The following is a 25016-nucleotide window of genomic DNA, read 5'->3' on the forward strand; positions in this document are numbered from 1 at the left end:
ATTACTAAATCTAGGCCTTACACTCTGCTAAGAACGTTTCTCTTCACAGAAATTGTTGATTATCTAAACTGATGATTATCATAATTACTGACTGGCCAAAGTCCCTTTTGGGTGACTGTGACCTAAAATATAATTATGCAATTTATAGTCTCTTGCGAAAAGACTTTGAGCCCTTTCCAGACTGAGGTGAAGACATTATAGGTGAGATAGAAATCATGGAAAACTCTGGAAATGGTCAATAAAAAACCTTTCATTGATGTTTACACACCCATCCACCACATAAACCCAATGAACTAGAGTGAAATATTTTAAAACCCTCGTGTGTTTATAAATGTCTGGTCCAGTGATGTAAGCAAATACCTCATAACTGTAATCAAATGACTGACAGGACATTGATAATATCAAGTACTGGCTACGTTACAATTAAGACCTTATGTATGAGGAATGATGGACAAGTAAAGTCATTCCACATGATATTAGTTACAGCCAGACACATGATCAAGTCCGTCTCATGAAAACAGCTCAATTATAGTATAGATTATTGCTATTTTACAGAAATGCACAACTACATCTTGAATGAATTAAATCCAGCACTCATACAGTAAATCCATTTAATTACTCGATCAGGTTATTTTTTAAAAATCACAAAATCTTTCATGGGGTCTTACTTAAAAAAAATAAAAAAAAGTCAAACATCAAAGTTTTTGAGGGAAATCCAACATGTTTTTCTTAGTCAGTGTTTGTACGAAAACACAAAGCAAACATGGTTTTAGAAAAAGTGATAATGGCATTGTAGAAATTTGAATTCATTTGTGCTTTTCACTACGTGGTTGCTGGTGGACGATTTCTCTTGGCCTGAGAGGAATGTGCTTATTCTCTCACACAGAACCGAGTCTGTGTGATACAATGTAACCGTAACACCCTTGTGACAGGACACACTGGAGGCCTTAAGGTGTTATATAAGAGGACAGTACAGGTAAAGGCAGGCTGGCCATGATGATATTAGATTCCGTATTTCCCCTTCAGCTCCTCTACCTTTGCGATGTAAGCTTTCACAGCATCATCCTTACTCATACCTGCAAAGTGAAAGAGAGGAAACACACACAGAGAGGAAGACACACACACACACACACACACACACACACACACAATGAGAAAGCAGCTCTTGAGATAATTTACAGTTTTGCTGAAATAAACACAGATGTAAAATGATATTTCACTGCGCCCTGCTGGCAGGGAGGAGAAATTGACCTTTCTTGGCATCCCAGGCATCCCATTTGGTCTTGCCAGTGAAATCGAACATACCCGGTCGAGCTGTAAAAAAAACAACCCCCCCTTTTTTTTAGACCTGCAATTTTGATTTAGAGATAAACTTAGGCCACATTTATTTATTCACTTTAATTTTGACAAGGAAAAGCTCACCTGTGTTGACATCTCCTAGGGTGGCTTGTTTATACAGACCGTAAATGTCCAGCACCTCAGCATCCGTCGGTTTCGTTTTCAGCTGTTTGACCTCCTCTGCTGCTTTCTGAAACTCAGCCTGTGATAAAACCAACAACATGAGCCAACAGAACACTCTACGAACACACGCTGTGTTCTGGACAATCACTCAGCAATATTGATTCAAGTTTCACAACCTTTAAGTAGAGAGTTGAGATATCACAGATAATTTGCAATTAAGTGAGTGTGTTCATTCAGAGAAGATTTTCTCAGACTGATTCAATCCTATAACCCAGGCGTGTGATGCTTTTAAATGAATCAATGTTTTCAAATGATTTCACTAACTGTGCTATGGCTTCTACAGTGGCGGTGTAGATTTGTTTCACCTTTAATAAGCGATTTATTAGACACTTGTGATATTCAAGACTAAAGACCCGTTCACACCAAGAACACTAACTTTTAAGATAACTAGAACGATACGTATTTTACGTTACATTTACACAGCAAAGATGGCACAGATGCATTTCTGAAGAGAAATATAGGTTAATGCTGCTCAGAGGTGGCATAACTGAAACAGACCGAGGCTTACTATAGGCTATGCATTGATACTAGGGGCTGAGCAGGCATAATTTAATCTGGCTTTTATGCAGCACTGCATCTTTATGCATTTTGAGCAGACACAAAGCAGCCTTACACATCTTTACACAAATATTATTCAAAGTCATCTTTACACAAATATTACAGCTGTATAATTTGATACTGAGGTGGATCAGAGCAAGCATAATTTAGTCTGGCATTTATGTGGTTTTATGTAGTATTCCTGGGATTCTTTGGCCTAATTACGTGACATGCGCACCAAGGCTCCTCATCATCGACCAGCTGTTAGTCCATCTTCCTGTTACAGTAACCACACAACATGCTCGAGTAAACCCCAGTCTTATCACTGCAACGTTATCAGATTTCAGTGCATAAAGACTAAATACAGACCCACTTCTCACACCTCCTTTAACTGTCAAGCATTTTTGGAGAACAACCGTTAACGACAACCAACATTTTTGACGTTGTTTGTCATTATTATTATTATAATTATTATTATTATTATTATTATTATTATTTAATGTGATGCAGTCAAGTCCTCTCCGCATGCTCTAATACTAAAATAACCTATTCCCACTTAAACCAATCTATTCTAACGATCTGAGAATATCGAATTAAAGAACCTGTTTTAGTTGATTCAATAACTTACAGGTGTTGAGCAATGAATGAGTGTGACGTAAGGCCCTCGTGCTTTAAAAGGCAGGACGGAACAGAGCAGCAGTGCATATTTTCACCCCAAAATGTATTTTCTGTCATCATACTGACCCTCGTGTCATTCCAAAACATGCCATTCTTCAGTGCAAACAACATAATGAGGCGGCACGCACACTCGCCTTTCACTCCGTATTGCTTTGCATACATTAAAAATGAATGGTGACTGAGGCTCGCAACATCTTGCTTTGTGTTCAGCGGAAGAAAGTCACTCGAGTCACACTACGTGATTTTTGGGGGTAACGCAACCACCCGTTTCCTAAAAACGCGACGCAGCGGTACGCGTCCGTGTAGCGCGTGTAAAAGCCTTCGATCGGAGCCCAAAAGCTCGCTCAGTAGCTCTATATTATAATACACTTCACATTCACACCACACCCACATAGACATGGCGCGAGCTCTGCATGCATATTATGGCCCTCCAGTGTCATTTACTACATGTATTGTAAAGTTGACTTGTTACTTCTGTTGATCGAGGTAACGTTAACTCAGTATTAATCTTTAAGACATATGAAAAACTAAAGAGATACGCTCATTCAAACAGCACCATCCCGTTTTAAATACAGCACATTGAACCATACGTTGCAATGCTCAAATACTCTCATATCAATCAAAATCGTGGTGCTTGCACATACTCACCTCAGACATGGTTGTAGATGTTTCAGTCTGTCACAATTGTGTGCTTGAAGACTGCTGTAACAGTGGCAGCGCGACGCTCCGACGATTGCCGTTGTATCGGCTGTCACGCCCGTAGCCACGCCCCCTTGCACTCCATTGGCTGCTGGAGCATGTACTGAGCAATCTGTCCAATCAAATTCATGAAAATGTTGGCCCTTTCAACTGGGCCACAGGGTCACGCTAGGGATGCCAGATTGAGAGTATTGTGCAAATTTGAAATGCCTTTATTCAAACAGAAGCTACTAATTTCAGCAGAAGTTATTTTTTACACTGACGTGTATTATGATTATTATTATTTTTTTTATCAGTGGTTCTGAATTTTAGGGTTGGGAAAAACAGCTGATCCATATTTTTGTATGTAAAAACAAACCACATATATAACTAAAATACATAGCTATAAATGTTTGTGGAACCTGTTTTTGTATTACATTTTGAGTGCACATACTCATATATAAAGTTTTTTTTGTGATTAACAACAGTATATTGATCTGCATATGCAAATTACCTTCACATATTGTGTTTCTAAACTTTAACTTTAAGTTTCAGTCATAGACGACATGTCCATCATGGTTTGTCAGCAGGCTGATAACTGACTGTGTTATGCATGCTGGCCCTGTCCCATATTCAGAGCACTTGATTTAGACTTATTATGTTTACCCACACACACATAGTTACAATCTGCATTTATGGTATTTTTGCATACTTTACATACTAACTTTTTGATGGATGATGATCGTAATGGAGGTAAAGATGATTACAGCCCAGATAGCACACGTATGTCAAAGATTGCTTCATCTGGGATCCATCTGCTGTATACAAACATCTGATAAAGACTCAAGCATTAAGATTTGAGTTTTACATACATTATAAATCATAAACACCTTAAAGACATTTTCTAAGCATCTTTTGACATCTGATAGAAAATGTCCTATAGACATATTGCAGATAAGCTAACACTCAAAAAATACATCTTGCAGATGTAAATGCAGATGTTAAATAGACGTCCCGGTGATGTATGTGTGCTATCAGGGAGTGACATACAGGAATTGTACATTATTAGACAAGCGCAAGTCCATTATTATTAATGTGCAAACAAACAGGCTGTGTAGGTGTGCTCTCTGATAGCTTTTTGCTCAAGCACATTTCAGTATGATTGCATGTCTGGCAAGTGTTTTATGATGGACGCTTGCTGAAGAAGCCAGTTTTTATAGGAGTTTGCTGCTGTCAGTGGTGTTTATATACGTATCAACACTCACTCTGACAGAGGAACTGTTCACTGGTGATGTTGAGCTGCCTTCAGATCACCACTTTCGACAAGTTCAAAATGTTTTTTAATCTTTATTAATTTGTGTTTTGCTCTGTTTAATAATTCTGAATGGATCCATATATATTTATATACAGTCAGGTTAGGTATCCACTATATTCTTCAAAGCGGAAGTTAGCCATTTTCTGTGAAAGTGCAAGACTTCCGGTTCATTACCCACTGTAGGGAAATAATGAGAAGAATAACAACGTGCAATAAACAGTAAAACTGTTTGCAGTACAAACCAGTGTGTTCATAATTAATATAATACAATAAAATAATATGGTAAGACACACCAATTTGCAATATCTACCAGCAAAACAAGTTTTCTACAGCTAAAAATAGCTGGACATGGATGAGACCGGAAACCAGACCCATAAAAATCACAAATGGCTGCGCCCGCTCTTACAGTAAAAATATAGCAGTCTCCGTGTAGTCCTGTTCGGTATTGCAGCTTGTAGTTTTACAATAAATCTCTAAAAAAATTTAACATTTATTAATTCCTAACAGTTTTTGCTGTTGCACTGTATACATAAGTTTTAATTTATCTAGTTTTGAGAGAATAATTCTCAATCTTAATCTTTCTTGAACTTGGTAAAACAATTATCTTTATTTTAAATGTTTCAAGTCTTAATATTTTTCATTTTGTTACACTGGGTTAAGTTATACTGGAATGTATGCTAAAATGGTTGTACGCCACTGTGGCGCCCTACCTAGAAAATATTCCACCAGCCGCCACTGAGTCTGTGTCACGAGGCCACCAAACCGTACACTGCAAGGGCGTTGACATAGCTGGAATAGTTAGATCCAATCTGATTTAACAGTTACTATGCAACTTCCTGTCAGTCCGCTGGGAAATAAGCTTCCGGATTCAGAATCTCATGCAAAAACAGCTAAGCCATATTTTCTGAAGATCGTGATTTTGACATTTTATTTCATTCTTAGAAGATTTTTTTATTCATCTCAATTGGATAATGTCCAAATTATAACAGATATTTAATTTGCATTCAATTTTTGACAAGGATAAATAGAGATATAAATTAGTATTTAATGCAGTAGAAAACAATAGGCTACTCATAAAGCAAGCCATAGAATATAAACATAACGGTTTGCTTTGGACTGTGGAGACATTTATTTTTCGTTCCCGCATTGAATGTGTTGCATGCTGAATATGTAGGCCTATCTATTGTTCAGCAGCTCTATTGCTTTTGCCTGATGCTGCTGTTACCTGACATACACCTTGGCTGTTTTTGTCTATAATTGCATTTCTCAGAACATGCTGGAAGAAAACGATTCGATATTAGTTTTATAATTACAGAAGTACGATAAAATAGCGAAGTGGGCGCGTCTGCTCTACTATCTTAAATTTTATTTCGTTCTAGGCTTATTTTTTAATAATCCTGTCTGGCCTCTGCATGTTTAGTCCGTGTGGTTTGTAATGTGATCGGCTCGAGATGTGTGAAAGTGCGGTTCTGGCAGTGCGCCTGGTTCGATCTTTTGAGCATCGCAACTTTAAACCGGTGTTTTACAAAGACGTTAGTTTAGATCAGACGGTGGAGGAGTTTATTACATTTGTTAAGCAAGGTAAACAGACTGACTGTAACCAGAGTTCACGACTTCATTAGTAAAAAGTAAATCTGATATGTATTTGATATTAAACAGTGACTAATAATGAGAGCTAAACTTAAGCACTTCTCTCTTTTAAGAAGTTTCAACAAGAGCTGGATTGCCTCTGCCCTTTAAGAAGTTTGATTATGGTAAGTCTACACTTACTTTTTCAACTATGAACAGTTTGGTGCAACAATTGATGCTTTAACACCCTGTTGCTGTGTTGTTGCAGACACAATGAAAATCATACATGGTGCAAAGGTAACTTTTAATTAGATCAACAACTTGTGGCATAAATGATGTAATATTGACATGATTGCATTTGTTTAAAAATTGCATGCTGTAATCCTTTCATGATCATTCTGCTCCTTTTATTTCACAAAAGTTTAGAAATCTATACTTGATTGATTAGAAACAATCTAATTCCTATGATAAATAGTTGTATTAACAAAATGAGTAAATATAACCTTAATAATAATATCCGTTTTTCATGATTTCAGACGAATGAGCTTGTAATGAGTTTAGAGGATGATGAAAAGTTGATTCTTCGTGATGGCTGCAGGTTACAAGCATGTGGTGTTGGTATGTAAAAACAACATTTAGGGCTTCATGATTCCATGCAGATTACATTTGTACAGTTTTATAGAATGCTAAACTAAATGTTTTATTTTAATGTGTAATTATTTTTCCTCATGTGCACATAAAAAATGTAAGTAAAAATATATGAACCTTTACCTGCTGAGTGCTTTATTTCAACACCTTTCCTCTCCTCGCAGCCAATGATACAGAAGTTGCATTCTTCAGAATGGCTGACTATGAAAAGTTCAAAGCCAATCCAAAGACAGAATGGTGATGCGATCAGGATGCAACACAAGAGGTCTTGGAGTATTTTTTCTTCAGAGGCAAGCAAGTGTGAAAAGCTCATCAGGTGGGATTGAACCATCTATTTTATTTTCTTTCATAGCTATACTTTTTATATTTATTCTTACCATTCAAATACCTTAAGCATTGTTTGACAAATTTTGAAGGGAGATGTTTTCATGTTGTCAAGCGTAATTATTTTGTTAGGTAAGAATACTGTACATTTCAGTGCCAAAATCTGCATTTTGAATGCCAATTATTTTATATTTTTTATTTCATTTATAACAAATCAGGTGCCAAATATTTTGTTTCGTTTAAATGACACCTTGGAAGTTGATTGCCATTTTGTTAAATAAAGTTGAAGATATGAATCATGTTTTCGCAACACTTGATTAAAAGTTAAATTCAAAACTTCCTTACCATAGCTCGTCCACAATAACAACAGCCAATCAGTCAAACCAAGGAAACGAAGTACAACTAAAAATGTATTAATACTTAATGCGTTTTTTTTTTTTTGTGCACATGCAGTCATGGTATGGTCATTATTGATGCTCAGTATAATGTTGGCCTTCCTGTTACAGATGGAGTTTGCAAATTGAGTTTACACAGTAACTGGCCCTCAGGACAATCATGTGAGGTACTGACTTATAATAATAACATTAAGCATGTGTTAAGTTCTTTCGGTGCATAGAGAGAGTTGGAAAAGTTAAGTCAGGAGTTACTGAAGGCTACAATACCTCGGTACAAAGTATTTCAGTCTTTTCTCTGAAGCTAAAACTGTGTGGTATAGACCTGAGTTTTGAGTCTATGCATAGTTGTAAGACTCAAATATCAAAACAAAACACTGATGATGGCTTTTATATTCTAGGGTGCAGAAATAGAGAGCTGAAGGTCCTGAAGTACTGTGTGCGTGTGAGCAGAGCTGTAGTCTTTGTGCTTCTGAGAGATCACAGCTGATACACACTGCACCTAATAACACTAACATCCACTCAGAATACTCAACTTGAATGTAAAAATGTACCTTATCATATCTGTCTTTACTTTTAGCCTTACGATGATGAGACCAATTTGCCAGTATGAAAGTACCATCATATTATTGTTCCCATTTTCGATGAGGCCGACTTAAACTAGTCAGAATTTGACCAGTCTTAGAATACCTTTTTAACATTTTCCACTTGGCCAAAGTGCATATTGTCTGTAATGTGTTGACCAACTGTATATCTGCTTAATACTTCATTTTATACAAGTCCTTAATTACAAAAGTTTTTAAATGCATGTGTTCTTGTATTCTTTCCCAGACCTCTATGGTATTCCATTAGGCACCACATGGTGGTGCTGTAAAACTGGACAGTTGCGTTTACTCTCCCATCCTCTGCGGATTCGTGTCAGTCTGGTGAAGATGCATGGCAGAAGCAGGAAGCAACGGGACACCAGAACAATGCAGGGTAGAACGACAGCCAATAAGTAGCTTGGCGGCATGTAGAATGAATATGCCTCAATGTGGAAGGCAAAATCCCAGCCAAAGAAGAGCGTGTGCATGATGGACAGAGTCAGAGCAATGTAGCCCAAACCAGACTAAAGGAAGAAAAGAGAGAAAACTTTATTCAAAAAGCTAAGATTGTGCTTTTGGGTTGAATTGCTAATTTGCATGCTAATCAAAGACATTGTCAAAATGATGTACATTTGAAATGTTGCGCTGATATTGACTATCTGGTCAATATCAGAGCAACATTTCCATGTTTTCTCCTAGCCTAAAAATCAACTATCAATTAATTGTTGCACCAAAACTAGCTAGACATGACTTACATCAACATGTAATGTGACAGATCAGGTGCACCATGCACATTAGAAATTCAGGTACCAGGTATAAACTAGGCCTGTAAGATTGTTTGGAATAGCATGTACAGGATTTGTTCAACCCTGCTCCTGGTGAACCAGACCATTTCTGAATATGCATTCCTATGTGAGCTTGCATCCTTGTGTTCTCGTTCTAATGTCACGATCAGCTGCTGAAGTTCAGTTCAAATACTCAAGAAAGCAAGTACCAAGGACACATGAAATTACCTGGTTACCAATATTGAGGATGCATCGCATGAAGACTTAAGAGAATTAGAAATCCCAGAAGTCTTTTGGGGGTGGACGACATATGGTTTTAAAAGATCATGACATCTGTAATGTTTTTTTACCGGGACTGTCAGTTGAGCAACAAGATTACAACACATCTCAATTCTCACAAATATGCGCTTTGTGTTCTAGTGTTCTTCCGAGTTTCTTCTTTTGAGGTAGCCTGGCAAGGTGGGTCTACACAACAACGCAAATCTGTTCTTTGCATTCTTAGAATTGAGAATCAGCCCCACTTTTAAGGTCTTCAGGAATACTTGAAAATTACAGACAAGAGTGATGGAGAGGGGTTGGATAAAATCTCTGCAGGACAGCGGGTTCAAGCAGACTTAAGTTCCAACCCTGCTCCAACACACCATTAAAGTCATTTTGAGCACCTTGATTAGCTTTTTTCAGGTGTGCTGGATTAAGGTAGGAGCTAAACTGGTAGCCCTCCAGGTTCTAGTCCTGCTCCTGGAAAGCTTCCTTCCTGCAGAGCTTACAGTAGCTCCAACTCTAATCAAACACATCTGAACAATCTAATCAAGGTGTTCAGGGTTGCTTAATACAGGAACATGTGCTGGAATAGGGTTGAACTTAACTGCAGGTATAGGGTTAGCTACCCTTGGTTAAAGCAGAGTAGTGCCCTTTCCCAAATGGCACCTTAAACCCTCATGGTCTTCCTCTGAGTCCGCACTTTCGTGACGTAACGCCGCTTTAAATGTGTCAGGTAGATGTTTGCTGCGGAGCTCGCCCCAGTGCGGGCTCGGCAGAATTGCAGATCAAGGGTGGATAATGGCCGCAAAGGGGGCACCCGCAGGCACCATTCTGAACGCCAAAATGACAAATGAGACACCCTATGGTCTCATGAACTTAACGGAGATGCGCATGTGGCGGCCATTGTAAGTCCTTAAGACCGCAAGTGCACATGAAGTGTTCCATTTGGGACAGGGCCTATGTAGGTACTAGTGATGGGAGAAGCAAACCTTTTTAAGCTTTGAACCAATTGCTTCACAAAATGATTCACTCTTTTAAAGTGATCGAAACACCATACGCTGGTGATGCCTGAATGCAAGAAAAACTCAGTCCAAAACATGCATAAAAACATTTTACAAACCCATTGCAAATTGAAAGTAAAATACATTAAATAATAAAATACCATTAAATGTGAAGTGTCTGTATAATGTGTTTTTTAATTTTTTTATTATAATTATTATTAATTTGCAGGGCTTGTTTTTGTTTTATGGACAGCTTGTCTAAACAGAGCAATACGAGACTATTAACTACTACTCATCCTTTTAATTACACAAATGTCTCATTAAAAATGTCTACAAATTTATCAGACTGATCTGAGATCAGGTAAAAACTATAGATGTTGATTCAGAGGTTCTCAGCAAACCATTGAAATTTCGAAACAGTTGTGACGTTACAAAGCCTCGTTTACTGAAATCATGTGACTCTGGCAGTTTCATACGCGCTCCGAACCACTGTTTCGAAACAAATAAAAGCAAAGGTTTCAAAGCTTTAAGAAGCAGTGCTTTAAAAGCACCCATCACTAGTAGGTACTGGTTCACCAAAGCTCCAGCGAAAGTAGTTATATGTGATTAATGTGTTACAGCAGTGTTTCCCAACCCTGTTCCTGGAGGCAAACCAACAGTACAAATCGTAGAACTCTTCTTAATCAAACACACCTGATTCAACTCAGTAGAGACACCAAGGCCTGAACAGGATGGGACAGATAAAGGGATATATCCAAAATGTGTGCTGCTGGTGTGCCTCCAGGAACAGGATTGGGAAACACTGATATTGTGTGCATGGCCTCACCTGTACAAACGTAAACTCTCTCCAGTTGAGAGTGTTGCCCACTGTGGGAAGGGAAGTGATGGCCAGTAAAGAGAGGACACCAAGACCCAACACTCCACAAGAAATGTACAAGTCAGATCGCCAAACACCCAGCTCATCCCAGGGCTCCTCTGTACCTGCTTTAACCTGATACATTCAGACAAACATTTGTGAGGCAATTTAAGTGACACACTTAACATTTAAAGATCTTTATTCTCAGGTTGGCTTACCTGTTTGTAGGCAGTATTGACAAGCCTGAGCAGTGTAATTCTGCGCAGTGGCAGGCAAAGGCTGTAGACACCATGCAACGCTGCACAAAGGAAGCTTAATAGGCCCAGTTGTTTCCTCCGCTGCAACCAGTTGTCCAACCAGGATGGGAAACGCCGGTACTTGGTGCCCCTCCAGAGCTGCAACCATGCAGCAAACAATCCTGGGAAGTATACGAGTGCCAGGGTCACCAAGGCTACTGCTGGCAGGCTCTCGTTCACCAGGTCAAGGGCGAGACGGTAGAAAGCATTGTGTCCTTGTGCAAGAAATGGCAGCAAAATTCCCCGCAGGAAACCGTAGCCGTAGAAGAAGAGAAAAAGGAGGAAGGTGATGACAACCGGGCCACTCCAAGATGGGAATAGGCGCAATGGGGCTACCTCAATTTCTCGAGCAGCAGACAAGCCACCCATATCCACCGGGTGGAACCCCATCTGCCGAGCCAACTGTACAACTTTCTTCTTCCCCTCTGTACTGTTACTGCAGATCATGACCTATAGTAGTGAAAGGTAGAAAACTCACTGAGTTCAAATAACCCTGTATTTGTTTTCAGCAAATACATAAAACACAACAGCAGCCCTGACCTGTCTGCTTCCATCATGAGCCCCAGTCTGCAGCTCCCATGTTGAAACCGTGTTAAAACCTTTGACCACTAGACTGTCTGGAAACAGGTCAGCTAGTCGTTCCGCATTGGACGGCCCATGGATATTCATTTCTGTGCCGTTACTTACATCCACAAGCACCTTCCCTGCCAGTGCAGACTGTAGCCCCAGCAAGGAGCAGTAATGCTCGGGGAACAAGGCCATAAATACCAGGCACACCTCTTGTGATACTGCCCCCTCCTGGTTCCTCAACTCCACTGCCTCAGGGAACAGTCCTGATGGGATGCGGTTCACACAGCGACTCCCAACCACAACTTGCACACCAGAAGCTACCAGCCGCACAGCCAGTGACCGAGAGAAGTCTCCAGAACCGAGTATGGCCACTGTAGGGCTAGTTAGACCTACAGGTAGGGCATCAGCAGGGGCTTCAGAGTCTGAGAGCAAAGGAGTTGTCATATCTTCCACCATAATAAACCTGAGAAGATGAGTGTGAGTTTAGGAAATTATATGCATTTATATAATTAAGCATTTCCAAACTGCTGTCCCGTTACCATTAAAGTAATAAAGGCACAAATTCCATATTCCTCGGAGATAGAACTATTAACGTATATAGCTCATTAATACAAGTGTGCAACTTGCAATAAAAAAATAAAAAAAAGTTTAGTTTAATGGTTTGTGCACCACATGAAAATTACACCAAATTAAAATCAGTTAACATTCCACATAATTATGACACGCAAGAACTTACAATATTTTCCCTTTTTTTTAAAAAAAAGCATAGCAGGAAACAAGTAGATAATGATAATATCATTTCATTTTCTCAATTTTAAACTCAATCATTTGGCCAGTTTTTGTTTCTATGTTTATTTAATATTTACTTAATGTTTAAAAGTGACAAAATTTCACGAATTCTACATGGCTGATTTGCCTATAAAAATATTGGATTTCTTTTTTTAAATAAACATTGGATGACATTATTATTGTTGGTGGTGGTAGTAGTGGTGTTAAAGTTTTTATTACAGTTATTAGGCCTTTTGTATTGGCCTGTTAAAAGTTTCTCTTTTAGCCTTTCAAACGAGTTGTAAGTTTCGTTTCTAATGAAGGTGTGGGGGACAGACGTTCTCAGTTATGCCTGCTCAGTCACAGCAATTGCTAAAATAACTTTTACATTCAATTTTTTACATTTTTAAAACATCATTATTTATCCATATCAGAAAATAATCCTACATGCCGATTTATCATGTACTCACCACTTTCGTATAACTTTTTCTGGTGACTCTTGGACTGGGCTGTGCTGTTCCAGGACTGGATAACCAGGGCGCTTCTGTTACTGTGCACTATAGAGATATGAGACCGTGCAGAAAAAGACATTCCTTATCACACATGGAACGTTGCTAAATTCTAGCGTCAAGTTAACAGCTGATTGGTCCGAGTAATCAATCTGATATGACGTCTCGAGACCCCTCCGTTCCTTTGCGCTCCATAATCCATGACGACAAGAGACGTGCGCTGCACTATGCCACGGGCCTTTCTTTTGAAGTGCGGCGCATCGGCTGTCCTTGGAGCTTTTATTTTGTTGTAGAACCGCAGAGGGGACTCAGCTGATCCGGATCCTACATTTGTAAACATCTGCACGGCCGCGATAAGGACGCGGCGAGCATGAGCACAGCAGGCTTGTTACGCGACGAGGCGGTTCCTCGCTCCGCAGACTCTTCTTGCGGCTCTAACCGTACAAAGACTGTGTGTGTGTCCGTGCTGGCAGCACTGGTTCTCGGTATCGGGATACTGTGCGCGCTGGCGGCCGGTCCGCTTCATGCACAATGCTTTATTGAGTGGTAGGCCTATGTACAGTATAGTCACATTTGACACATATCTGATAAATGTCTGCATGCGTCAGGCTCATTCCTGATTTCTAGTAACATTTATTCTATAGCATTTAAATTCTTATATTGTATGTTTTATTATGTTGCATGCATATAAATATGTATGAATAGACTAAAGAAAAAGACTTGGCATTTATATTGTTTCATATGATGAATATATCTAATAATATGAATCCAGTGAAATTACAACTTACAAAAAAGCACAGTGGTCGGATGGTGAGACCACAGTCCTGAATTATTACCATGCTGAACACCCGAACGTGTGATTTCATTTACAAATGTAATAGGCCTACATTAAAAATAAAAATCGGGATACTGTGCGCGCTGGCGGCCGGTCCGCTTCATGCACAGTGATTTATTGAGTGGTAGGCCTATGTACAGTATAGTAGTCACATTTGACACATATTTGATAAATGTCTGCATGCGTCACGCTCATTCCTGATTTCTAGTAACATTTATTCTATAACATATTTAAATTCTTATATTGTATGTTTTATTATATTGCATGTATATAAATATTTTTATTAAATATATTATTTTCGATTTTAACCTATTGTTTGTTTATTTGTTTATAAGGAAAATAGGTATTCCTTGCTTTGACGTCTCCTCCCTCTTGGTCAATCAGATTAAAGAGTGGTCAACAGAAACATGTCCAGGGAAGAGTCAAAGATGCCTTTATTCTGTGAGTGTGTACATGAATAGACTAAAGAAAAAGACTTGGCACTTATATTGTTTCATATGATGAATATATCTAATAATAAGAATCCAGTGAAATTACAACTTACAAAAAAGCACAGTGGTCGGATGGTGAGATCATAGAATTATTAACATGCTGAACACCCGAACGTGTGATTTCATTTAAAAATGTAATAGGCCTACATTAAAAATAAAAAATAAATCACCATGAGAGGTTGGTAGCTAGCTAGTTGAAAATACATTAAATGATGGACAAACACAAACAATGGGGCTTAAAGAGGACTGAGAGGGCAGAGAGGTTAAACAAACACCCAGAATAGTTGTTTGTGTCAACCCAGTGTGAGTGAAACTGATGTCAAAGGGAAGTTTTGTCAGCTAATATTAGCAGTTGTATGTCTTTGGATGAGAACAACCCGGGTATAACTTTTTCTTAACCATTTTTCTGTCTTTTCTTTTTCCATATGAGCCCAGGGCTGACTTGCTAAGCTACTGTACTGCACCGTTACTATCTTAGAAACATCTTAATCATCCTCCACAACAATCAAATATGCCACGCTAATCTTTACTCACTTCTTGTGCATTTTGTTTTCTTGCTGCTCTCCGTGATGTAGGTGTAACTGTATGCTCATTATGCTCTGCTGTCTGTGACAATTGAAACAGATTCTGGTTCATATCTTTAGCTGGTGTCTGTAAATGCAGAGGACATCACTGCTACACACACCACTCCAGTGATGAGGTTTGTGGATGACATCACCTTTAACCTCAGCAGTCCAGACCCAGATTCCTGTGATGTTCAGGTGAGTGTCACATTAGCTTTCTTACAAAAGTGAGCACACTGTATTTTCATGCTGTGATTCCAGTATTTGTGAATGTCCTGACAATAATTAAATCTTACTGGAGCAGTATTGGAAACGTTCAATCGTTCTCTTGTTTTTGAATCCCTCCTCAGGGCCGGTCGGCCTCTCAAAGCTGGTATGCTATTTTAGACTCAGGAACAAACTACCCAGTTCTGCCCTTCCAACAGTTTCTGTCAACCATAGTATTAGAACTGAGACTTAGAATGAAAAAGATCCTTCATCTACACTGGCATTTCCGCTGTGTTTTAGAAAGAAACGATCTCCGTCTGCAAGTACACAACCTAAACTAAGGTATATCACGTGACCATTCATGCAGATACAGCCACAGATATGAATAGGTAGATTCCCTATTATTTAGATTGCAGACGCATCTACGTGCTTGGAGCGATCGAATGGGGGATCTACATATATATCTATGGGTACAACAATGCACATGATGTTATTGTTTACACAGTCATCAAAGATATGCAGAGCTAATGTGGGCAGCCGTTTTCAGCCAAAGTCGTTTTGGTCTGTTTACACTGAACACACAACCCCCCAGAGTTTTCAAACTAAACTGACAGGGTTTTGGTCTGCACTGAAACGTTTTCAAAAGGGGTCTGCAGCGTCTCCATTTTCGAGGGTCGAAAACGCCAGAGTAGTGTAAACAATAGGCTTAACCGTAGCAAAAGTTATGCATTTTAAAACGAAAACGCACTAGTGTAAACGAGGCCTTAGAAAAGTACTGCATTTTCTCTTATCCAAATAAACCTGAAGAAGTCAACAAAGTGTTAACCCTCATTCCTTAAAGAACATGTAGAACATCAGTAAGAACACCTACAGTTGCTCCAGGGTAAAATTTTAATAACGTTAATTCATTTATGTATTGATTCAAGTCATTGGTGTTGTTAGTAACTCAGAATTACAATTTATTTTACCATAGCAAATGTTTTGCCGAAACTTTGAAAACAAGGTTTCATATGCAATAGTGCACTCATCTGTAACCACATTAAAATAAAGCTCATCTCATGCCGTTATAAGACTGCTGTGACTTTCTATCTTCCATGGAACATAAAAAGAGGAGATTGTGAGTGAGTACTGTCCTTCTCCAAGTACAGTGAATTGGGGACAGGAGTTTTCAAGCAAAAACACCATCAAAGTATCATCAAATTTATAACTCGTAAGTCTTCTGAAGTAATCTGATATCTTTTTGACATTTTTTGACAAAAAATCCAATATTTATGACATTATTCACAGATAATCTTCCCCTCCAGTAGGAAGGTTAACTGTTGTGACTGGATCAATGAGTTAAACCCAAGTTCGGTTTCTTGAATGAATCACTCAGAGTGGTTTTGTTTATTGGATAAATGAAAAGATCTGGCTCATTCATTCATAAAATGGACATTCCTACCTTGCTGTCACATAAACTTGAATGCACCAAGAAAAGCGATAGCAGACTGATGTCAAGCTTTTCAGGAAATAAATTTAGAATTTGGTCCGGCCTTACATATGGACCACTTGATGGTACCTTTAAGGATTAATTTATTTTTTATTTACTTTTTTTTTTTGGAGCCTGGCAGCCCCATTCACTTTAATTTTCATGATAAGAGCATCTTCAAAATCTCTCCTTTTGTGTTACACATAAGAAAGTCAGTCATATATGCGACATGAGAGTACATAAATAATGACAGAAGTTTCATTTTTGGATGACCTAACATAAAATGTTAGAATATGTCTCTCACACACTCTTCTTGTGTTTGTGCGTGTGTTGCAGGTAGTGGTCTCTCATCTTCTCCTAGTTTTACTGAATCTACCAGTGACAGACTGTGCACCCAGTTCACCTCTACACGACAGAAACTTCCCCCATAAGCAGCCTGCACACATCTGGATCTCCACATATTAATAAACAAATACATAAAAGTGATTTTAGTGGTTGTACACCAAATGTATTTTTAATTACCACATGTAAAGGGTGAACAAAAAGGGTGACATTTTTACCAATCAAACACAAAGCAAAGACATTGATATAAGTATCAATTAGCAATCTCTCCTTGGTTCAGAAAAGAAAACGGATTAAACTAATTTATTTTAACCACAAGCATTCTCTATGAGTCACAGTTATGTTTTTATTAGTTTCATTTTCATGCACTTTAAATATGTTTTCCTCAGTTACTTTTCCTGACAGTCCTTAGTTACCATGGTTACTGATTAATTAGTTCACACCTGTTCATCTTCGAGTTCACCTTTTCCTGTGTATTTAAGCCGTTGAGTTTCTTCAACTCTTTTTCCAGTGTTGTTACATGTTGTTTTGCTTCATCTTTCATCAGTGGATTATCTGGATTAGTTTTAAGGAACACCTATTTGTTATTCAAACCCTTTTTTGAAAGCTTTTTCATCATCATTGGACTAAACTGTGACAATATCTGAATCACTTTACCACTGCAGCCATGTGGTCAACAATCAAAACCATTCCCTTTGTGATGCTTATACAGCTCATGCTTCCTAAACCATAACTCTCATTAATCCCCATCCAATTATTAAATGATGGGCATTTCTCTCATAAAGGTTCATATGTGTTTGTTTTTATTTGGCAGATTGTATGAATAAAGTAGCATAAAACATAAGGTCTCAATGGAATTTTAGCTTATAAGTTAAGACGTCAATTACATTGCACTGCTATTATTTATTTATTGAAAACCTTTGCAACAAGAATTGATTATCAATATTCATGATTTTTGTGGGGTAACACCAGCTTACTGCATGCACTTTTGCACTTCAATTATTATTACTATTATAATAATGCAAGTTTATTGTCCTAGTCACAGGGAAAAACAAAGTTATTTTTTGAGAATAAGTCAAAATGGAAATGTAATGCAAATATGGTATTTTATTTCAGCGTCTGCATTTGCATAAATTTAGGCTCAAGTCTACAGGCCAATATTCTTCAGTAGGTCACCATTTTACATGTTCAGTCCCTTTATATATAAACATACACTGCAGTATAAAGTTTATGGTCAGTGAGATTGTTAATGTGTTTTAAAGAAGCCTCTTCTGCTCATCAAGGCTGCATTTATCTGAAGAAAAATACAGAAAAAACAGTAATATTGTGAAATATTATTGCCATTTAAAATAATGGTTTTCTATTTTAATATTTTATAAAATATAATTTATTCCTGTGATGTAAAGCTGAATTTTCAGCATCATTACTCCAGTCTTCAGTGTACCTTCAGAAATCGTTCTGATATGCTGATTTATTATCAGTGTTAAAAACAGTTCTTTCTAAAAGCATTCTTATTGATCCCTAAACTTTTGAATGGTACTGTATATTGTTTCAAAATATTTATATTTTGAATAAATGCTGTTATTTTAAATTTTTATTCATCAAAGAATCCTAAAATAAAGTATCACAGGTTCCAAAAAATAAAAAAAGGATTAAGCAGCAAAACTGTTTCCAGGCAGCATTAATAATAAATCAGCATATTATGCATATAATGATTTCTGAAGGATCATGTGACACTGAAGACTGGAGTAATGATGCGGAAAATTCAGCTTTGCATCACAGGAATAAATTATATTTTAAAGTATATTAAAATAGAAAACCATTATTTAAATTACAATACTTCTCCACAATATTACAGTTTTTTTTTCTATATTTCTGATCAAATAAATTCAGCCTTGATGAGCAGAAGAGACTTCTTTAAAACACATTACAAATTTTACTGATCCCAAAATTTTGAACAGCAGTGTATACATCTTTATATATTAAATTGGTCTAAAACTGCTGTTGCTGACACCAGTATTCTAAAACTACATGCAGAATGCATTGTGTGCCAAGAAAAGAAACTTTAGTAAATAATTCACCAACATATTGAATTGCTACAGAAAGACAGGTTATTTTTCATTATTTTGGATAGACACATTATTCCCAGTGCATGTGTAATGTGTTGTAGTTTTTTTTTTTCAGGGTAACACTACTTATCTCCCTTTAATTAATTCCTTCTGCTTTTATTATTCTTGTTTGCAAGTTGCTTTGTCTAAAGACTTTGCTAAAGGAATAAATGAAGGTAAATGTAAATATAGTAATTCTTTATTTAAAATTTTTAGGCAGCTGATTGAGGCCTTGGCTGAGAGGGCAGCATCTGTGCATTTAGTTACCAGTGAATGTTTGCATTAATTTTTTGCATTCTGCTCCATTATTCTCAAAGGCAAATGCGTGTCTTGTTTAGATGGTATCAAAGATTTGTTTTACTAGTTCTGATTTGCATTTAAAAAAACAATCCATTTGGTCTGATGACATAAGACAAAGTCACATTATGACAGATTTCTTATTCTGTGTAGTTTTGTGTGTAAAATTTACTTTAAAAGTATATACGCCAAACAATCCATATATACACCTAACAATTTTGACGAAACCATGCCCTTCTGTTTCTGTAAGGCAGTGGTTTTATTTCAACCATGCTTGAATAATTGGTAACCATTTTAAAGGGTTATAACAGAGAAAATAAAAACCAAACTGTATTTGCATATTGTTTAGATGAGAACCAAATTTGGGACCATTTAAAACAAACTGGGTAGCACACACTCATAACTTGAGTTAACTTCTATAACTCCCATTATTTTGAAAGTTAAGATTTATCTAAAATTAACACTTTAGCAAGCCAGATCAAACTTTTCACACATACTGTGTGTTTCATGATAGCAGCCAGAAAATGATACTTGTTACAGCCAAGCCATTTCTACAGTAGTTCATTTCATTAAGGCAAACTGTGTTCTTGTTCGCATGTGTTCATAAAAGAAACTCATTTAAGTACTAACTAAATAAAATATTAAACATGAACATGTCTATCCATTTTTTCATCTTGCTAAAATTATGCTTAAAATAATACTTTATTTCAGCATTTACGCTCTTTACTCAGTCCCATGCAAAACGTGACGGAAAGTTGAAACTGTGTTTCCATGTTTGCTACTTTTAAACAACAATAATCACAATCACGTGAAGTAAAATTGGCTGAGCACAATGAAATTGTGACACAATCTTGAAAGAATTATTTAACTTGTTTTAAGCAAAATCCATGTTTCATGCCATATTTCCCTGCCCCTATCTTTTTTTAAAGAAATATTATGAGGTTTATTTGACTGGTTAAATGCACCTGTTATGTATTAATTCAAGTCATTGGTGTTGTTAGTAACTCAGAGTTACAATTTATTTTACCATAGCAAATGTTTTGGTGAAACTTTAAAAACAAGTGTGTTCATATGCAATAGTGCAATCACCTGTAACCCCATTAAAATAAAGCTTATCTCATGCCGTTGTAAGACTGCTGTGACTTTCTATCTTCCATGGAACATAAAAAGAGAAGATTGTGAGTGAGTACTGTCCCTCTGCAAGTACAGTGAATTGGGGACAGGAGTCAAAACACCATCAAAGTATCATAAAACTTATGACTCATGCTTCATAAGCCTTCTGAAGTAATCTGATATCTTTTTGACAAAAAAAAAAGAAAAAAAAAAAGAATATGCATGTCATTATTCACAGATAATCTGCCCCTCCAGTGGGATGTTAACTGTTGTGACTGGATCACTGAGTCAATAAGTTAAACTCAAGAACCAGATCAGTTCAGATTCCTGAATTAATCATTCAGAGTGGTTTTGTTTACTGGATAAATGAAAAGATCTGACTCATTCATTCATAAAATGGACTGTTCTACCTGTCACATGAACATGAAGGCATCTGAACTCTCCATGTTCTGTTCACTAAATAAATTTAGAATTTTGGTTCGGCCTTCATATGGACCACTCTGATGGTACACTGACATTTTTTTTTTTTTTTTGGAGCCTGGCAGCCCCATTCACTTTCATTTTCATGATACCTACAAGTGATCAGAACATCTACATCATTTCTCCTTTTGTGTTACACATAAGAAAGTCAGTCATATAGGTGACATGAGAGTGAGAAAATAATGACAGAAGTTTAATTTTTGGATGACCTAACATAAAATGTTAGAATATGTCTCTCACACACTCTCCTTGTGTTTGTGCGTGTGTTGTAGGTAGTGGTCTCTCATCTTCTCCTAGTTTTACTGAATCTACCAGTGACAGACTGTGCACCCAGTTCACCTCTACACGACAGAAACTTCCCCCATAAGCAGCCTGCACACATCTGGATCTCCACATATTAAAGGGGGCATATGATGCTGCTAAAAAGAACCGTATTTTGTGTATTTGGTGTAATGAAATGTGTTTATGCGGTTTAAGGTAAAAAAAAAAAACACATTATTTTCCATATACTGTACATTATCGTTTCTCCTCTATGCCCCGCCTTCTGAAATGTGTCGATTTTCACAAGGCTCATATCTCTGAAAAGCGAGGTGTGCTGTGATTGGCTAGCTGTCCAGCACATTATGATTGGCCGAATGCCTCAAGCGTGAGATGGAAATGTTACACCTCTTAACATATTTTGAAGCCTTGTCCGGCCGGAGCGATGAGACATAAACATAAAACCCATTATAAATGTGATATAAACATGATTTCTAATCGTGTTTTCTTTTGGAAGGCAAAAACAAAGTAGTTTCGCTTTCTCAACGGAACAACATCACACACCACGGACTTGAGTGAGCAGAGGCCTAGAGTGAGCCGCGGTCTTTTACGAAGAAGTGTACCTTGGTCTTGCAGCAACCACATGTGACGACCCCGGGCTGGACACCGCTTCATCCATGTTGAAAGCCGATACGGCAATCCACAGTGCAAAGTTGATGTATTTCCTCAGCGACCAGCACAGATCAGCTTCAGGCATGACAAAATGGAGGTTGTCCTCTTTTGGAAGGCCAAACAAAGTAGTTTCGCTTTCACAGTGAAACACACAGCGTCTATACGATATGGCGGAGGCGGCAACAACAATACTTCAACGAGAATAAAAGGTACACCTTCTTTCTTTGCATGAACATCTGTGCGGCGTTATGCAAATCTTCCCACATAATGATGTAGATATGTGGGTGTGTGTTAGAACGAGCCATTTCAGGGGGGTGTGGACGAGTGTTAACTTTCATAAAGAATATCTCTTTGGATTTGAGACTTTAGTCTTTGCAAACTTCACAGATCTTCTTTATTCACCAAGAGCTTGTAACACTCCAAAGAGAAAGGAAAATATGAAATCGCATCATATGACCCTTTTAATAAACAAATACATAAAAGCAATTTTAGTGGTTGTACACCAAATGTATTTTTAATTACCACATTTAAAGGGTGAACATTTTTACCAATGAAAGACAAAGACAAAGACTGAACACTGACATCAGTATCAATAAGCAATCTCTCCTTGGTCCAGAAAAGAAAACTGATTAAACTAATTTATTTTACCCACAAGCATACTCTATGAGTCACAGTTCCCTTTCGATACTACACTCGTACTCCATCTTGCTAGACGCATATGGGAAAAAGCCTTTTTTCTCCTGAACCTAATCCTTTTTTCTCCTGAACTGAAAGCCTTTTTCAATCACTGACATTGGATTATCTAGTTAACAGTTCATTAGGAATCTATGTCGCTCAGAAACTGCACGGGTTAGTGGTTAGGTTACATGCAGTGTAACTTAGTTTTAAAGCTCACCCACAATAATCAGCGGTTAAAAAAGTCATTATAACTACGTACAACTTAATTAAAGCTGAACCAAGCCTGGCGTACAACTTAATGGGCGGGGCCGTTACTCTTGCTGAGTATAAGCGGTTAGTCAGAGGCCCCATGTTCGCCACAGGATTCTCAGATTTGCGGAAACATAGCCTTCACTTAATCTACTTGAGGAAACAATTTCAGAGTAACTGAAATCAAATGTAACAATTTATTATCAGTCTAAGTCATTATGCCAATTACATAGCCAATTCAGCAACATCATGATAAAAATACTCTAGGAAGTGGTGTGGACACACTTCATGCTTAAGAGTCATGATCAGAGTTTCTAGTACTCTTTGTCGAGCCCCAGTTAGAATCGGACAACTTAAAGCTCAACAATAACAGCGGTTATGGCTACTACTAACCCCCCGACAGATGAGACAGTTTCTGACTTTTATGCAACTGAGTACAACTTAAGTCATGAGTGTTAAACCTGGAGCCTGAAGCCTTCACTTATTACTTGATCCTCTTTGCTGTACAATCGTGTTAGCTGGAATCGCGACCTTTCAAGGGGCACATCCCATTACAGTAGGCAAAATATCTCTTAACTCTTAGGACTTTTATCTACTTTTGTAAGATTGAGACCATTACCAGTTTGCACTGAGACATTTCAGATGAAACCAGCACTTGCATCGACATTTTCATGTAATCATTTTGAGCAGATTGAGTAGAAGGAAGCATGGGTGAAGGGATTTAAAATGAAACAAATGGCAGAAGGGAAGGAGGTCTTCTGCACCTCCACTCTGTGGGTGTCTCGAAGCCCGTGTAGTGTTTGTATTGTCTGTTTCTCAGGAGATCAAAATATCTCAGGTTCTTTAATCCTTACCAAGCCTGCAGAATGGGCGGGCCTTGCTATATAAGCATTCGCCACAGGATTCGATTTCTGAAAGAACTCATGATGACTCTAGCTCATCGCTGATCCTAAAAGAGCTCGCTGTTAGCATTCTCAAAAAACTTAATCACATCACGCCAACACATCAACGCAGCAGTTCCGGTCCATTTCCCCTGCCGCCATCCGGCGATTCTGAAAGAACTTATTTCTAGCAGGTAAGTCCTAAAAGAGCAAATTCTAGCGCATTGTTCAAATGTTGCGTGAGTGCATCATCTGTCCGAGTACGTCATCTCCCCATGCAGACAAGCCCCACCAACTCCCCTTCCCTCATCTCCCCATGTAGAGAGGGCTCACTCACTGCTCTTCTCCACTCACGGACTGCCTCCACTGGAGGCAGCCCAGCTCTCCCATTTCTCCTTTCTCAGGTGATCCTCGGAGAGAGAAACAGAGGAGTCAGGGAGCTAAGCAACCGGGTCTGACGACCGCATGCTGGCACTGTACCCGCGTGCTCGCTCTCCCCGTTGCTCTCGGATCCGCCGCAGAAGGGCAGTGAGCTGCACACTTACTGAGATAAAATGCTTACTTGATCATTATCCCGTTTTTCCTTTCTCAGCGAGCCTCGGAGAGGAAAACAGCAGAGTCAGGGAATAAGCAATCGGTCTGACTGATCTCATGCCAGGACTATGCCTGCATGCTCTCTCTCTGTTGCACTCGGATCCGCCACAGAAGGGCAGTGAGCTACGCGATTAATGAGAACTCTTCTCTATTCGTGGACCGCCTTTCACTGAACAGCCCTGCTCTCATGTTTCTCCTCTCTCAGCAAGAAAACAGTGAAGCCTGGGAACTTAGCAACCGGGTATGAGCGATCTCACGCCGACACAGAGCCTGTATACTCGCTCTTCCTGCTGTGCTTCGAGCCGTGTCTCACATGTAAGGATCAGTGACCCACATTACATCAATCGGCTCCATTCTCCTAGATCGGAGCAGATGCTGCCACTGGCAGTTTTAAATTTGTGTGTCACTATGGCTGCGCTCACAGACACAGGCTGCTTTTACCACGAAAGCAGTCTGCCCCAGTTCGTTTGTGTAAGGTGGTCCCGCCT

At 38.3% G+C, this 25016-nt stretch overlaps 3 protein-coding genes across 12 annotated transcripts; 1 reads left to right on the forward strand and 2 right to left on the reverse strand.

The window, feature by feature from the left end:
* Positions 1–597: 597 nt before the first annotated feature.
* On the reverse strand, positions 598–3536 carry LOC109066841 (acyl-CoA-binding protein-like). 2 transcript variants are annotated; one of them, XM_019083854.2, is made up of 4 exons: positions 3385–3536; positions 1423–1540; positions 1252–1314; positions 598–1076 (listed from the first exon to the last, which is right to left on the reverse strand). In XM_019083854.2, the coding sequence occupies exons 1-4, from the start codon at positions 3391–3393 to the stop codon at positions 1003–1005; spliced, it is 264 nt and encodes an 87-aa protein (XP_018939399.1). In that variant the 5' UTR covers positions 3394–3536; the 3' UTR covers positions 598–1002. The 2 variants fall into 2 exon arrangements, with proteins under 2 accessions (XP_018939399.1, XP_042619158.1); XM_042763224.1 differs by lacking the exon at positions 3385–3536 and adding an exon at positions 2803–2952.
* Positions 3537–5540: 2004 nt separating this feature from the next.
* Positions 5541–9448, forward strand: LOC109066840 (UPF0538 protein C2orf76 homolog). 9 transcript variants are annotated; one of them, XR_006160746.1, is made up of 7 exons: positions 5547–6310; positions 6433–6483; positions 6567–6595; positions 6835–6916; positions 7111–7262; positions 7777–7832; positions 8494–9448. XR_006160746.1 is itself a non-coding variant. In XM_042763223.1 (6 exons), exons 1-5 carry the CDS (start codon positions 6181–6183, stop codon positions 7185–7187), a joined length of 369 nt encoding a protein of 122 aa, XP_042619157.1. In that variant the 5' UTR covers positions 5547–6180; the 3' UTR covers positions 7188–7236; positions 7777–8349. The 9 variants fall into 9 exon arrangements, 3 of the variants coding, with proteins under 3 accessions (XP_018939398.1, XP_042619157.1, XP_018939396.1); XR_006160747.1 differs by having other exon boundaries at positions 7111–7236; XR_006160744.1 differs by lacking the exon at positions 8494–9448 and adding an exon at positions 8064–8349.
* steap3 (STEAP family member 3, metalloreductase) lies at positions 7668–13711 on the reverse strand. Its single transcript, XM_019083850.2, has 5 exons — positions 13254–13711; positions 11986–12478; positions 11368–11895; positions 11120–11284; positions 7668–8770 (listed from the first exon to the last, which is right to left on the reverse strand). Exons 2-5 carry the CDS (start codon positions 12469–12471, stop codon positions 8498–8500), a joined length of 1452 nt encoding a protein of 483 aa, XP_018939395.1. The 5' UTR covers positions 12472–12478; positions 13254–13711; the 3' UTR covers positions 7668–8497.
* Between the last annotated feature and the right edge of the window lie 11305 nt (positions 13712–25016).

Source organism: Cyprinus carpio, chromosome A9 (genome assembly GCF_018340385.1).
Source record: "Cyprinus carpio isolate SPL01 chromosome A9, ASM1834038v1, whole genome shotgun sequence".
Lineage (NCBI taxonomy): Eukaryota > Metazoa > Chordata > Actinopteri > Cypriniformes > Cyprinidae > Cyprinus > Cyprinus carpio.

Bases quoted from the DNA above. Each gene is read 5' to 3' on its own strand.
- LOC109066841 (XM_042763224.1), bottom strand. From the start codon at position 2,898: ATGTATGCAAAGCAATACGGAGTGAAAGGCGAGTGTGCGTGCCGCCTC. The intron at 1,541-2,802 runs GTCAGTATGATG...GTTTTATCACAG, and splicing joins TGTTTTGGAATGACACGAGG to GCTGAGTTTCAGAAAGCAGC. The intron at 1,077-1,251 runs GTCAATTTCTCC...TTCACTTTGCAG, and splicing joins TGCCTGGGATGCCAAGAAAG to GTATGAGTAAGGATGATGCT.
- LOC109066840 (XM_042763223.1), top strand. From the start codon at position 6,181: ATGTGTGAAAGTGCGGTTCTGGCAGTGCGCCTGGTTCGATCTTTTGAG. The intron at 6,484-6,566 runs GTAAGTCTACAC...GTGTTGTTGCAG, and splicing joins CTTTAAGAAGTTTGATTATG to ACACAATGAAAATCATACAT. The intron at 6,917-7,110 runs GTATGTAAAAAC...CTCTCCTCGCAG, and splicing joins GTTACAAGCATGTGGTGTTG to CCAATGATACAGAAGTTGCA.
- steap3 (XM_019083850.2), bottom strand. From the start codon at position 12,471: ATGGTGGAAGATATGACAACTCCTTTGCTCTCAGACTCTGAAGCCCCT. The intron at 11,285-11,367 runs GTAAGCCAACCT...TGAATGTATCAG, and splicing joins TCAATACTGCCTACAAACAG to GTTAAAGCAGGTACAGAGGA. The intron at 8,771-11,119 runs GTGAGGCCATGC...TTCTTCCTTTAG, and splicing joins GAGAGTTTACGTTTGTACAG to TCTGGTTTGGGCTACATTGC.